This window comes from Odontomachus brunneus, unplaced genomic scaffold (assembly GCF_010583005.1).
Source record: "Odontomachus brunneus isolate Ranch 3 - 2012 unplaced genomic scaffold, Obru_v1 Obru_scaffold_003, whole genome shotgun sequence".
In the NCBI taxonomy this organism is placed as follows: Eukaryota; Metazoa; Arthropoda; class Insecta; order Hymenoptera; family Formicidae; genus Odontomachus; species Odontomachus brunneus.
The window spans coordinates 1,672,696-1,688,436 of record NW_022639453.1 but is presented as its reverse complement, the minus strand read 5'-3'; the positions used below and the strand labels follow the sequence as shown (position 1 = coordinate 1,688,436).

The window sequence follows — 15,741 nt, the reverse complement described above, 5'->3', positions numbered from 1 at the left end:
ACACGTTGTTGTCGTGGAGAAAATCGCACTCCTTCGGCTGGAGTCCGCCGCGGTCGCGCGATTCCGCCTCGGATTTGAGAAAAGCTCCTTGCTCGATGGAAATGCATTCCGGGCAGCCACGCCGCTCGCGACAGCCACGTGTGAATTTAGGTGCGCGGCACCTGGTTCTCGAGCGAAAAGAATAAAAAAAAAGAAAGGTAAATGGGGAGACAGATAGAGCGGAAGAAGGAGGACGAATGGATGGGGATACGGGAGGTCGTTTCCCGCGTCGCCGTATGATCGTCATTTCGCCGTGGGGAGACGCGAAATCCTGTAACGCGCGACGCGGGTCGCTGTGTTGAATTCACCGGTACATAGATCATGCGGCTACAGTCCTCAGCATATATGCAGTTTAGTCGAATGTACCTCGGGAGGAGACGCGCACACAATAGAGGTTGGGAAATACACTGTGTATGTGTGTGTATAGATGTGTGTGTCTCCCTCCCTTCCTCTCTCTCTCTCTCTCTCTGTCGTTCCTCGCCGTTTCCCCTCGTCGCCCCTCGTCTTCGCCACGTTACTCCTGCGTCTTCCCTCTTTCTCTCTCGCTCCTCCAGCACCCCTCTTGCATCCCACCCTCCTTAACGGCTCTTTCTGGCACAGCGGCAGCGCGGTGATCGATGCCGGTGTATGCGAACATCGGGCTGCACGCTGCAAAGATTGGGCGTTGTTAACGTGCGCGCGCGATTTTATAGACCTGACGACTCGCGTGTCGCTGGATCCCGAGAGATTGTGCTTCGACGACAGACGTGGGTCCTTTCGGACGTTGATTAAAACTAACCGCGCGAGTTTTGCTTCCACTCTGGATTCTGACGTAGAAATAATAGAAGTATATTAATGAGAACGAGGAAGGACGTAGTGATAATTGTATCGTCGCGTATTTCAACTGTTGGACGAATAAGAGAGAGTGCGCGCGACGAACTGCACTGTCTACGAGCGAAAGCCCGGATAACAAGAGAAAAGAGAGGAAAGTTCCTTCAAGGAAAATTCGGATCTATTATTCAGAATATAAACCACCGGCATATACTCCCTTCGCGCGTATATCAACGTTGCGGCCCGAAAAATAGAGACAGCTTACGTGTGCAACGCTCGGTACAAAGTGTGTTAAGCTCCGAAAGGGCTCACCCGTTTCTCCCGTTCTCCTCCGCATAATAAATCTTCTCGAGCGACCCCTCCGCCATTCTGTCCTTCCCTCAGACTCGCCTCCCTTCTCGCTCTCCCTCTATTTCTCTTTCTCTTCCCATCTCTCTTTCTCCCTCGCTCTCTCTTTTTCTCCTATGCACCTCCGCGTTTCACTCGCTCACTCACTCACTCTCTCTCTCTTCCTCTGGCTCTCTCTCTGTTGCAGTGTTGGCTAGTGATGTTTCACTGAAGAGAGAGAGGGTTGGCCCGCAAGGTCAGGCAGCGGAGCTCCAGCTGCCCCGCCGGATGCCTCCGCCCTTGCATCCCTCCGAGTCAGGGGATGCTTGCGCAAGGGTGACGGGCGGCGGTGCCGGCGGTGGCGGCCATCAGTACGATATGTTTGTAAGGATACTCGGGGACGGTCGCAAGCTGTACAGCTGCCTCTATTGTGGCAAGTCGGTCAGTAACCGATGGCACCACATAAGATCCCACCAGTCGCAGAACTGCCGGTGTCCCTACTGCAACTGCGTGTTCACGCGCAGTGACAATCTAAAGGTGCACATTAGGGACAAGCACGTCGGAGGTGCTCCTCCTTCGAGCAATCGTTATTCACTTGAGAAGAACCGGCGAAATGTGAGAGAGAGATAAAGAACCGGGAGACAGAGAGAGAGAGAGAGAGAGAGAGAGAGAGAGACAGGGGAGAGGAGAAAGGGAGAGAGAGAGAGAGAGAGAGAGAGTCTTCTAGTTCCCTGGCTAGGCAAACTCTCGGACGAGAGCGCGCGACGTTGATCCTTCGGTAAATCTCGTCGAGTCTTGTTAGCGGGATATATGTATCTCGACAAGGAGAGGGAAAGGGAGAGAGAGAGAGAGAGAGAGAGAGAAAGAGAGAGAGAGATCTAGAGAGGGAGTGGGTTGAGAAGGAGTGAGTTAACCGGGCTGGAGCTAAGTTGTGCAGGGGTGGTATGCGTTCCGGATCGATGCGGAACGAGCGCTAGACGACAGGAAGCGCGTAGAGCACCTACTCGTAAAGTTTTGGAACGCTTTGAAACGGTTCGAGTGACTCGACGGCGGCGCGCCGTCCTCCGAGTGGTGGTGGTGGTAGTGGTGTGGTGGTTCCCTTATTCATAAATCTCTACGTGTATACTACTCCTCCACGCTCCGATATACGATCTCTCTCCGTCGCGCCCGCGGCGTTGTGCTTGCGTTCCGATGCAAGAGAGTGCACTACATACCCATATATACGGCCCCCCTCCTCCCCTCTACCCCCTTTTCGTCGCGATACAAGATAGAGTTAGCTCTCGTGATTCCGCCCGGTTCTCCCAGGGCCGAGAAAATTGGCGTCTCATTTACAGACGGCTCGCGTCGCTGTACAAACATCGGGCCCCGTAATTTCCAGCAGATCCCACACATCCGCCTCATTCGTCTCTGTCTTGGCGCGCTCTGCAGGAATACTTCCACTTCCGACTGGCTTGCACTTCCGTGCGACGCCCACCGTCGGCCCGCCGAGCATTTGAATACGTTCGTGCCTCGCGATTCCGATATAAATCATCATGCGAGCCTGGCTAGAGCGAGCGAGCGGGCGAGCGAGTGAGCGCACCCCACCGGTGATTGTGAGGGTCGTGTTACGTCCACTGATAAGATCAGTTTCGAAGTCTCGGAAATAATCACGCTGGCGAATGACGCTTGCTTGTTACACTAATACGCGCCGGCCGTCCATCTTCTGCGATCGTTTCTCATGCCCGTTCCCTCAACCTTCTGGCGCCGTACCTTCCGATAGCGACACGATACAAGCCGCGGCGAATGAATTTCGCCGAATGCAGGTCGATGTCTGCGGGGCCGATTGAGAAATTGACAATTTCCTCTTAATACGCCGACTCGTTCGTCGGACTAGGTTGCGTTTCTTATTTCACATGCGCTTGCTTTCTCAGAGTCTTCCAGAAAGGTCTGGTTTGACTAACTAAATCTCTGGTGGAGCATGAACGAGACAGAATTTTCGATCAAAGTTATTAGAATTCTGTTCAAGTTAACAAGATTTGTGATTAACTCGAACAGAACTGTTTGGTAACTTTAACCGCAATTTTCTGGCTCGTTCACACTTTATTAGAAATTTGATCGATCCAAACATCTTTTTCATCACGCTCGTTTAGGGTTCACGAGTGCATCGTTTAAGGTCGCGTCTCAAGAGACCGGGGATAGTTACCGCCGTCGCTTTGAATTTTTCCGATATTTGCGCGAGCAACGCGCCTGTGGAAATCGTAAATAATCTCTCGCGTTGGCGAGGAGGAGAGAGTAAAAATTCAGAGTAGAGAGAGAGCAACGGGGCGCACTCCACTCCAACGGGTCCCTCCCTTTTTATGAGTCCTACGCGAAATATCGGACTGCCACATGAGTTGCCAAAGAGGATCAGAAGTCGCACGTGCTCCCGGAAATGCGGGCGCGTGTCTGGCATGCGCCCCTTCGTGTATCTACTGCATACGTAAAAGTGCATACTAAAAAAGAATGGAGAAAGAAATACCAGGGAAATACCAAATAGCAGGTATTATGCCGGGGAGCGAAAGTTCTCGGACGCCGCGGAGAAGAAGTGTACGCGCGCGCGCGCGCGCGATTCAGAAGCGATTCCGGCCGATACGCGATGTCGCGATGTCGCGAAGAACGCCAATGAGAGCAGCCGCGATCGATAGATCGACAACGGAGTGTTTCCCCCTCGGCTTTCTATCCGAAACCTGTCAATACTGCACGCCGACACGCGCATACCGTCGGTGGCCGTCGTTTATGGTAAAAGCTATGAAGCGGCGGCCTTGGTCGGCCGGCTATTTTCGGCTTATTTATTCGCTCACACGCCTCTCGGTACCTCCTGTTTTCTGGCCCAAGTTCCGCCGGAGCGGCCGTTTCAGTCGCGCGATTTTAATCGCCGTGTCGCAGGGCGCTGCGGTTAATTAACACTTTGCGGACGGCTGGTGTAGAGGCGCGCGCTATATATTTATGCATTTATAAACCCGCGAACGCGCGAACGGAAGGAAGATTCCTCCATGTCCATGTCTACACGCGCGACACATGTGTCTGTGTTTTAATGCAATAACGGCGCCACAACGGCGACGCGCTCTTCCGGTGTAATTTCGCGTATTCGTCCGACATGACATAATATCGGTGATGGAGAACACAACATAGCGTGACGTAACACGCCGATGGCAAAGTGTCACTTTCGACGTTCATCGGTCAACGTCACTGTCGGTCACGTCGCGTCGTGTCGCGTTGAGTCAAGATCGCCGCATCGATGGCCGAATCAAGATTGCGCCATCGAACTTCATTTCCGGACGTTAATTTCGCAGCTCGAGAATAGTCCGGGGCTATTTCGCGAGGGGAAATATTGGCATTGTCGGCATCGATTCCCTGCCCGATAACTAAAATATAACCGGTGTCACGCCACCGATGCGCGAGCACGATTCATACCGCGTGCACATGATAGCGTGTGTATGTATGTATGTGTATCAGCCGCGAGATAGTCGGCTGAATATTTTTCGACGTTCCAATCGCGCGACGTTGACAACCACGCGAAAATACGGTGAACCTCCGAGTGACGGCGAATTTCGCTTCTGAAAAGTCACGTACTTCTGATTAACATCACGAGCGTGCATGACAGAGAAACGGGGAAAGAGAGAGGGGGATATTCTCTTAAAGGTGAAAATGTATCAGTGAAAATGTTTCTGATTGAATCAGTAGGAGGAGGGCTATTTCACCGATAACATCAGTGAATATTCACTGATTTTAAGTGAAAAAACTTTAGTGCACTCTCACTGATTTTGATCAGTGGAAGTAAGATTGCAAAATCTATAATACATAAATTCGTTACTCATTTTACCAAATCTAACTTTCTGCGTTTGCGTGACGATGAAATTAACTATATAAAATAACAAAACTTAGATTAGACTTTTCATTTCTTGTATTTCCTCTTTTTTCCCTCCTCCCTTATATTTCTGTCTCCTATTACCATTTATTATATATTTCCTCTATCGACAATTTCCTCTGCATTACCATACTAATTTAAGCTTACCTGTATTACCTACACTACCCCCTAACTACCCCGTTCCTTATGACGTCATAACCTTTATTTTCTATGTACATTCTCTGCCCTGAATCCTACTTTCCTATTTAACGCCTTGTTTCGCCTTCACTTACACATTATCCACATACTCATTCCTTCAACATTTTCTCTATCCCCCATACTTAACTCGATACAATCATTTCGTCCACACACTTGCACACCATCTAACCTCCAAGTCCTGATTGCAGTACTGTACTTCTGACTGAACCACTAGTTACAAACATAACACATTTCAGTGAAGAATGCATCGATTGTACCTTAGAAAGTAGACAGACAATTCGTGTAACAAGATACACACGAAAAAGGAGAAATTTTGTTGGATTAATCAAATATCTGCAGAAACGAACCAGAACTCTGATTGAATTTATCAGAATTCTGGTCACTTATATGAATTCTTATAATCAGAAAACTTAGACAAGATCTAATTAACCAGAAGATCTGATTTAGTTGATCAGAAACTTGTCAACTTGAATAGAATTTTGTTAACTTTAGACGGAATTCTGGTTCGTTCATATTTCATCAGATATTTGATTAATTATATTTGATTAACTCAGACAGGTTTTTCCCCGATCTCTTTCGATTGCGGAACCGCTCTATTGGCGAATCATCAGATCTTCGACTCTTTGGTACTCTAAACCTCAATTCGCGCGATAACTTGCAGTACAAAACGACGTGTTGCGAGAGATTAGAGATTGCCTCTGGGCAAGAAGCAAGCGAATTGCGCGATGAGTTAAAGGAGTTTCTTTTCAGTTTTGTTGTAAGACGCATTGCAGGTGCAATGTTCTAAAGATCGTCGCGTTCGCGCGGACGACTCCCCGCTGGAATCGCTCGTTTCGTTCGTTCACCTTCGTCTGGTGGATTCAGCGTTCATCACCGCGATGTCACCTCTTGCCAAAGGCAGAAATATGTACGATAGATAGATAACCACCGTTTCAGGGCTAAAATTGCGTTGACCATCGCGCTTGTCTGATTCTTCTTATCCCACATCCCCAATGAACACCAAAAATCGTATCGTAATGCCTGCCTATGCGCCGTAGATTAATGAGCAATTGTCTTAATTATTTAATCGCTTTCGAGGCTATACGTTTGTGTACTTAGATATTAGAATTTCCACTCACGTGCGTGCGCCAAGCAAAAATTCCCATCGTCTTGTTTCTACGTGATTTTCTTCAGTTTCTTCCTGTTCCCGAACGCGCGAACCGGATACTGCAATAATTTTGTAACGAAGCGAAATGTCGTCTTACGCGAACACGCTAATGAACGATCCATTTCGTGCATCAAATTTAACATTAATTAAATTTACTCGAACGCGCAAAGGGCTCTTGATGTTAGCATATTGAATCGCGCTTTCATAGACGTTGACTCTAAGATCCCGGATTTTTTTCATTTATCGAAATATACTTGCCACTCCCAAAACCGGAGAAAAGTCCCATTTTTGGAGTTATCTCGTATCATTTCACGGATCGTCGCGGGAAATTTTTCTTGGTGGGCGCACCAACTATTAAGATTTAAGCGAGCAAATGAATGAAAATATAAACGAGATTCACTACGCAAATAATACTGTAATATTTTTGTACGAAGAGATTTGTGAAATAATAAACAGTGATTGTATAATCCAACCCATCGTGGACTACGCGGGATGTATGCTGTCTGTCCGTGTGAATCCGTATGGGTGTTTTGTGCGTGTATGTGTGTATGTGTACGTGCGTGCGTGCGTATGTGTTTTGTGCTTTATCGTTTTGTCGCGGCAGCCGATACTCTTGCGATTCGATATTCGAGCACCTCGGTCGAGTCGGATTATTTTTCAGGGAGCAGCCGAGGTGGGGTGGTCTCCCTTTTCCGCCTCTAGAAACAAAAACGCGTGCTTCGTCGTGGTTCTCTCTCTCTAATCTTTTTTTCTTGTTTTCTTTTTTCCTTTTCTTTCGTTGCTCGCCCGCGCAGCGGAACGGCCATGTGTGGTCTCGCAGTGCGCGCGCGCGCGCGCGCGCGAAAGGGGTGGCGCATCGTATTATTTTTTCCTGCGGAAAAGAGGGACAGATTCTCGTTTACTTGAAATTTATCCTGGAGAGTTTATCGTCTTTCGATGCACAGGTGCTTTATGCCTCCGCTATTTTCCATCCCCTTTTCTCTTTCTGTCTCTCTATAACTCACATCTTTCCTATTCCCCTCTTTTTCTCTCTCTCTCTCTCTCTCTTTTACACATATTTTCATCTGGTTTCTCGTTGTTTGTCTTTTCTCTCTTTCCTACTTTTCTCTACATCTCTCTTCTTTCCTTTTTCTTTCTCCACTCAAGGCCTTACATCGGTCTCGCCTGAATTATGCGAACCACGAAGATGTAATCGTAACAGCAACTGACACCCTCCGTTCTTCACAAGGGACGTATTCTAACCCGGTGTTTTTCAACCTCTGTTCCGCGGCTCAGCGTGTAGACAGTTGGACGATGACAAATTCGCGAGTGAGTTCAATCCGTTCCTCCGCCTTTGGAGACACTTTCAGCCTTCGTCCGATGCTCAAATCCAGACGAATTCTTCTTCAAGCGAATAGAGAGAAAGGTGTTCTCAAGGTGTTCGAGAAAGGGATTTGCGGAGTAGCCCGTCTCTCGGGCGTTTCACGAGATGACTCGCGGGGTAGCTAATCTCGTTGTACATCCGTAGAATACCTGTCATGTTACGCGAAATCAAGATCAAAGGGACTGCAGAGAGAGGGAGAGAGGGAAAGAGTGCGCCGTGACTTTTCGCGGGCGAGGCATATCGATAGCAGCAGCGGAAGAGACTCGAAATCGACGTTCCACTTCGAGGGAATGATATTTTTGTGCTTGTCTTGTTGACCGCGTCGTTTTTTCTTCTTCTTTCATGTAATCCGCTTTTTTTTGCGGAGGATCGGTAATTAAATCGCGGGTCATCTCATCGCGAAGTCGCAATCGAGTCTCGCCTGCTATCGCTACGCGGACCCCGGCATTGTAAAAAAGGGCGCCATCGCATTTCTCCGTGATGCACCACTGCCGTCCCTCACGCTCGTTTCACAAGGGCGTTTCTGTCACGCAGAAAAAGGGTTGAAAAACACTGATTCTAACCGAATCTAACCGAATCTAACCGAGGCTACTTCACTAACCAAAGAGAAGAGGTACTCACATATACGTACATATACATATTTATGTATACATGCATAAATAATTTATGTATATATATATATACATATCATACATACATATATATATATATATATATATATAATATATATATACATACAGGGTGTTTCAGTAAAGATAGACAATCTCCTAGGGTTATGTGGATCAAATGTAAATAACCTCATAAGTTGATACATCCTTTTTTCTCTATAACGCACTCTTACTGAGACATTTGCCTATGAAGTTGTGGGATCTGAAAAGCATTTCCTAAAAATAACTTTCTTACGTTGCTTTAGCAGATTCTGGTAATTTTTGTGTCATTTTTATATTAAGCCAAGGTCGTTAGGTTAGGTTAATTTAATATACTTTTTGATATTAATAAATCCTAACTACCCCTAAGTGTTTTAACCCTTAAACTTCGAAACGAGTACACTGAGAGAAAGAAATCCTTGGTCTAACTAAAAATTATAGTTATTTTTAGTCCCAACTATTTTTTTGTTGTTTTAACACGGAAATGGTAGTAGTAACATGTATATAAGTTTATTTTCACTAACATTATAATCGAATTTAATAGAAAAAAAATTGTTTTCTTGACCATAACATAGTAATTTTTTCTCTATATGTGATATAAGTGCCAAATATTTTTTTCTCAGTGTAGGGTTTTTTTTAATTTTAAAACGCTTTCTTAGAACCTTTTTCTCAAGGAAAGGTATTCTTATTTGATTTCGATGAGACGATTTATTTTCGAGGAAAGCGTATTTGAGCGGTGAAATCTGATACCAAAGAATATATCATACTATCTAGACGACGTTCGCTGCGTATAAAAATGGCACAATCTGCCAAGCAATATAAAAGTTATGTTTAGAAGATGCTGCCGTAGATCCCAACTTCGGGGACGAATGTCTCAGCGGGGGTGCGTTGTGGGAAAAATATTTATAGAAACTTGTGGGCTTATTGTCACCTCTGATTCCTGCGGTCTTAGCAGACCACGCCTTCACCGGAACACCCTGTATACACAAAATATCACCCCCGACTTTGTGTACATGTATAAAAAGTGCGACAGTGTACAAAGCCTGTTTTACAGCGTCGTGCTCGCGCGACTGCATTCCGCGCGCTAGTCACGGAAACTCCGGAAGAGTGGAAATGAAAAAGTAGACGGGGGGCGGCGATCGGGGCGATCGGGTTTCATTGAAAATCGAACGGTCGATGGTACGACGAAAGTTTTTAACTTCCTTCAACCGTCGTCCGGTCGTCTCACCCCGTCTCCCTCTGCCACGCTCCTTTCTCGAACCCTTTTCCGGCGTTGCTCCTCCTCCTCCTCCTCCTCAACTCCCCTTTCTCTCTCTTTCTCCCTCCCACCCTTCCACCTCTCTCTCTTTCTCTCTTCCTCTGATCGATCGGAAGCGGAGTGACCTTTCACCTTCTTTCTTCGCCGCGCCGTCACGCGAATATTATTTAAATCGCGCATTAATCGAGAACGGAAGCTAGCGTGAATGCAGTCGATCGATGCGACGATACACCGCGGCTCGTTGAAGAGGGGTAGACAGCGATTTAACCCTTTGCGGCCCGCCATTTCCGCGAGAAGTGCTTTAGAGTGACGCTTGGACACATACAGACACACACGCACACACACATACGCAGACACGCAGATACACGTATACATATACGCGCGCACAGGGGGAGATCGGGAGAGAGCGCGACCAGATGTACTATATAATTCACACACGAACACGCGTGTAAATACGACGCGCGCGTCGCTCTAATTAGCGATAATCTTCTGCGATGATTAATCGGGGAGCTTAGTAATACGCAGGACAGATAATCGCTAGAAGCCAAGTCTCTCGATCGTTTTGTCCATAATTTCCTGCCCTGTCACGTAGACGTCGATTCCCGAGATTCATAAAATCCATTCCCATGCGGGAGTCTCGCACACGCGACTAATATGTCTGCGGAGATTCTGTTTCTCTTCTCTTGAGAAAGTAAAATCTCGTTCTCCGCGACGGCTTCTCCTTACATTCACAATCTGCAAATGCGCTTTGCTTGACGGCGCCGACTTCGCGGCGAAATAAAGTGGCACGTGACGGTTGGCCATCGTGAAAATAAGTCGGTTTGCGGAGGGTTAACACGCGATATCATGCTTGGGGTATCGCCGGAATGGAGTCTCCTGCGAGAGTTCACTCAGCCTACTCGGAGCCACGAGATGGTCTCGCCCCGACAAAAGTAAAAGGCAGTCTACAGGGTGTCCTGCGTGACGCGGGGGTAGTATGTGCCAGTAGTAACGTATTCCGCGTGGAAGGGAGAGATATTTCCCCAATAGAAATTTCATTTTAATTCACGCGAGCAATTCGAGAATGTTCTAGCGCCTCAAGTGATCGAAGAAAACACCAATGTCCTCTGTCGAGGACGGGGAAAAGTGTCTACATTCCGACGTATGAAAAGTGGCTAGGTGATCCTACGGAAAATGTTGAGTCAATGAAAATAAAAAATGAATTGTCACCCGCGCTGGCATACGTCCCTCTCGTCCCTCGCACCCTGTGCACCGTTATGATTGTCGGCGGATATGCCGGATATATGTGCAAATACGCTAAGTGAGGCACGTAAAAACGAATATTGATCAGTTGGAACGGCGGCAGCGGCCGAGCTTTCAGGGACTCCATTTTTCCAGATCACGGAGCACCTCGAGTGTCATTTCCCTGTCGCGTTTTCGAAGCCCGTCGAGGAGTAAATCACTTTCGATTCGCATTCAGTGAATCTCTCTCTCTCTTGCCTCTCTTTCCCTCGCGTCAAAATAAATTAAAGTAGTTTTTCATGCGACGACGCATCGTCACGGGACGCGCGTCGCCTCTCCTCGGCGTGAGCTTCATTACGCGAATGTAAAATCTGGCAAAAATCAAATTTCCGTCGCGTCGTCTCTTGGCGCGATCCCGTCGGAAAATTCACGCTCCGCTTTCTCGGATTCGGGCGTCTTTTGAATTGTAAACTCCGTCTCTCGCGTTTACTGAATCTCTCTTTGCGATTCTGACGCGTCGAGTCTACTCTCGACTCGCGCGAGTCGACAACAGAACCGAGACGATCATTTTTCTCTCACATTTTCGAGCGGCCGCGCAGACTCGCACGCGGACGCAGATATCGCGCGCTATGACGAATGATAAGTCCATAGAAAATGGAGAGACGCGCCTGATAAGAGTGACTGTCGATACTTGTAGACAGGGATCCGACGTCACGCTCCGAGGTGTTCCGTGCGTCTCGCCTGTGCGGGATTTCACGACACGCAACATTAACAGGTTTGCGCCAGCACAGCCGCCTCGTACGTACAGCGCAGCGCAGCGCGCATACTCGCGAGCGCTCGCTCGAGTGTTCCATCACGTTTTAGATCCGTCTCTAGCCGCGTTTGTGATTTCGGAAGCGGGCACTTATAGCACGAGACAGACAGAACCATTTGGCGCACTTGAATAATATATCGACCTCGTTTCACGTGCATTAGGATATGGGGCTGTAATTGTTTCGGTCGTCTTCTCGCGCTGTGTATGTATGTATATGCACACACGTTTCAATAGTTAATTCCGACCCGCCCGTTATAACGTCGGACACGCAGGGCACCGCTGCTAATTTCGTTGGACAAAACGTCTCGCGTCACCGTATGAACTTCCGGCCGGTTTCCGCGAACACGCGTTAGCGTTAGATTTCACGGAAACGTCGCGACGCCAGACGGAGATCCGCGGCGATCAGCCCGGGTTAATCATGTATTCTTTCCTCTACACGCGGGCAAGGTCTCATAGTAAAAATAAAACTGTCATTATGAGTAAAAATTCAGAGGCAAAACTGTGATATCTTATAAAAGAAATAAGTCACCATTCAACTGGCTTCCATTTTGCACACGTGTTATATATATTTTGGGAATTAAAGTGTGCTATTAAAATCTTCCTAGCGGAATTCGCCATCTTTCCAACGGAACGTGTTCCTTTGTAAGATGACAGTCTATTCTTGGACTTTGACCTCTCACCAGTTTACGCTAGAGGAAAAGATTCATGATCGACCCGCAGTCTCGGCAGCGGGATTATTAATTGTTTTGGCTTTCGCGAAGGTGACGTGTATCGATTGTTCCACTCATAACGCTTGATTCATTAACTTTGCGGCGAACGCGTCTTTAGCACACTCACGGCACTCAGTGCGCACCTTCCAAAATTAACGTATCAATGAACTTAAATGAGCTAAGGCCGTCTTACAAGTGCGATGAATAAGTTAAAATCATTTTTAAGAATGAAAACAACTGATTTCTCTATTTAGATCTACAGCTGCCAAACTGCAACGTTATCTGTCTGATAACTCACGAACTAAAACACTCAATGCTGCTACGTACCCGCCGGAGGGTTAATATCGGGTACTTTAGGAGCCAACGCGAAAATTCTGGGAGAACGCGAGGTATCCTCCACGATCAGCTCGCTTTGCCTACGCACAAAACTTGTACGCCGTCCGTTTTACGCTTTTCACTTGATTAATCGCACTGGTTTGGAGTTTGATCGATGTTTCAAGAGAGCTCACGTGTCCTGCGCTTTGATCGCACGTGCTGCCGCGTTCTACGTCGTGCGTTTCGCGTTTCAATCTCGCGTAGTCTTGATATTTGCACTTCGTTCGAAGACATATCTCCCCGACGCGACTCTCTTTCTCTCGCTCTTTTTATCTGTGTTGTTACTTGATAGCGCGCGAAGAGTCTTATGTCGTGAATATTAAAGAAACTCCGATGATTACGTAATCATGCGAGTGAAAATTCGGACAGTTCTAAGATTAAAAAAGAAAACAATTTCGTAATAATGTTCTTCCATAATAAGTAAGGTGTGAGAAAATAATTTTTTGAAAATAAAATTCAGAGAGCAAAAATACGAATAGCATGATTGACGCAGATTATATTTGTCGTGCGTGCACTGAGAAAAAAATATCTAAATAAAAATAAAATATTTATTTGATGGGTATTCTGATAATATATTTATTTAAATTCAAATTCTTGCAATTATAATTTTTTCTGTATTACATATAGTATTTTTTATATTATATATATACACACACATACATATATACATATACATATATATATATATATATATATATATATATATATATATATATATATATATAATATTATATTTATAATAAAATAAAAACTTTTTGCTTTCACGGAGCGCTATATTAAGAAAAAAATTAGTTGAGTTAATCAGATGTTTGATGAAACATAAACGAAGCAGGAATTCCAGTTAAAGTCACCAGATTCAGTTACAAGATTTCTGGTTAACCAGGATCTTGTTAACTTGGGCACGGAATTCTGTTCGTTTATATTTCATCAGATATCTCTTTAATCCCATAAAATTTTTTTTTTTTCGTGTAAGGTTTCAAGAAAATGTATATTTTCTTATTTGAAGCGTATTTTTTTATTGGTATAAGTATCTCAATATATAAGTAATTGGCAAACATCGAATAAATATCTTTTTAGATTTTTTTGTCTCGATGCGTTGTTTATATCATGGACGACGAATTTTCTAGTCGGAACAAGCAGGCATTGATGATGAATTCGCGAAAGTTTCCACCATTTGCAGCGATAACGTAGGCCATTGTCGTTTGTAATACACGTAGACGGTGCGAAATTTTAGCTTTATACGCGCAGTTTCCGAGAGCCACGGCGGCGCTCGTTTAACTCGTTTGGCCGGGATAGAGAAAGAGCGAGAGAAAGAGAGACGCCGCTTGATTTAATATTTATTCCTTCGTTACCGCCGCGTTTTTATATCAGGTATTTGCGAAAATGGCCCGTAAGAGCTCGCGCTCTCACAAAGCGAAATTCCATGTTTTTAAATACGGAATTATTAAGCGCGCGCGAGCGAGCACGCTTCTTGCATACAGAGAGAAAGAGAGAGAAAGAAAGAGAAAGAGAGGAAAGCGCCTCTCGAGCGACGGAGTTATTCGAGATATGAGCGCTGTGTGGCTAAATTTATTTAAATTTATTTAAACGATACTATGTCTTGTAACGCGCGAAGAGTCTCGGCGCCTCGGAGGTAACAAGCGATCGATTTTTAATCAAGGCTCGTCGCGTTTATCGTGCGAAATATCTTCGAACGAAGTCCGTTGCGCAATAATTTGTTTGTTTCTAAAAACGGCGTGGCAAAGTACGCTTTATCATTTTTCAAGAGGAAAGCCTCGACTTAGCTCGTATCTACTCTATCGAATTACGACGAAATCGCGACGACAATAATAATTCGCGATTAACGCGCGACGAAAGCGACGGTTTCGTTTTTTTTTTCTTCTTTACTCCTTTTCCATTGTGCATCCAATTAAATGTGCACATCTGCCCTACATTCTGTCTGTCTCCGGCGACCGGATAAACGCGAACTCTATAGGACACGAAATAATATACATGTACATTATATATGCACACACTGTACATTTCGGGGGAAAAGGAGGGATCTCAATGGCGAGGGAGGACTTTTGAATGAGGGGAAAGAGACGTAGGAAAGGTAGGGACAAGCGAACGACTAAAAAGCGAACTCAGGGACAAGGAAACGCGCGAAATTAACGAGAGCGAGATCAGGATCGGAGGATTCGTGGATACAGGACGACAGAGAGAAAGAGAGAGAGAGAAAGAGAAAGAGAGAGAGAGGGAGAGAGAGAACGAAAAAGAGGGACAAAGAAAGAGAGAAAGAGACAAATCTTGCTCGCGTCTGCGAGGAAATCCGACGACCCCTCATGTGTGGACTCAGGACCTCCTCGGGGATCTTAGAATCCGAGGATTCGAGAGGCCGGGAATCCGTAGGTTCAAGATTCCGAAGATCGCTCAAAGGAGATCGTAGGACTCGGGGATCTCGGAATCCGAGAATTCGAGAATCCAAAGATTCGAGGGCCCAACCCCTCCGGGATCCGTCGCAGTTGTGTTGGTCCGAGGATTCGAGGATTCGACGATCCTGGAATCCGAGGGACTTCCGCCCCCCACGGAATCCACGGGCCCAAAGATCCACGGGAGAGTAACTCGAGTCGACCGTGCTCTACCTGCCATCCGAGTATCCAAGGATCCGGCGACCCTTCGAGAGATCGCTCTATTACCGATCGCAGAACCGAAACCAAAAAAAGTCAAATCGAATCGAGGCCAGTAAGCGAGAAACCTAAATCGAGAAACGAACCGAAGTAAAGTATACCACGGAAAAAAAAAGCGAAAGCGCAAAACACGGAATTCGGCGTCGGAAGTAGCAGTAAACGTTAAAAAAAAAATACCGGAGTAACGAACGACGGACGGAACCCAAAAACCAAAACAAACCGAAAATTCAATCAGGAAAAAAGTAAAGGGAGGAAAAAGAAATGAAAAAAAAAAAAAAAA

The 15,741-nt window shown here is 46.1% G+C and overlaps 1 protein-coding gene across 5 annotated transcripts in view; it reads left to right on the top strand.

The window, feature by feature from the left end:
- The window catches only part of LOC116844506 (protein tramtrack, beta isoform-like), a 69,678-nt gene that overhangs the window by 25,268 nt on the left and 28,669 nt on the right, over nucleotides 1-15,741 (top strand). The window contains exon 5 of one of the 5 annotated variants that reach the window (XM_032816172.1): nucleotides 12,675-13,438. The exons of 3 other annotated variants lie outside the window; for them this stretch is intronic. In XM_032816172.1, the coding sequence (XP_032672063.1) occupies nucleotides 12,675-12,886 (212 nt within the window). In that variant the 3' untranslated portion in view covers nucleotides 12,887-13,438. Of the gene's footprint in view, nucleotides 1-1,384; nucleotides 6,880-12,674; nucleotides 13,439-15,741 lie in introns of those variants that run through there. One more of the 5 variants, XM_032816109.1, reaches the window with a different exon arrangement.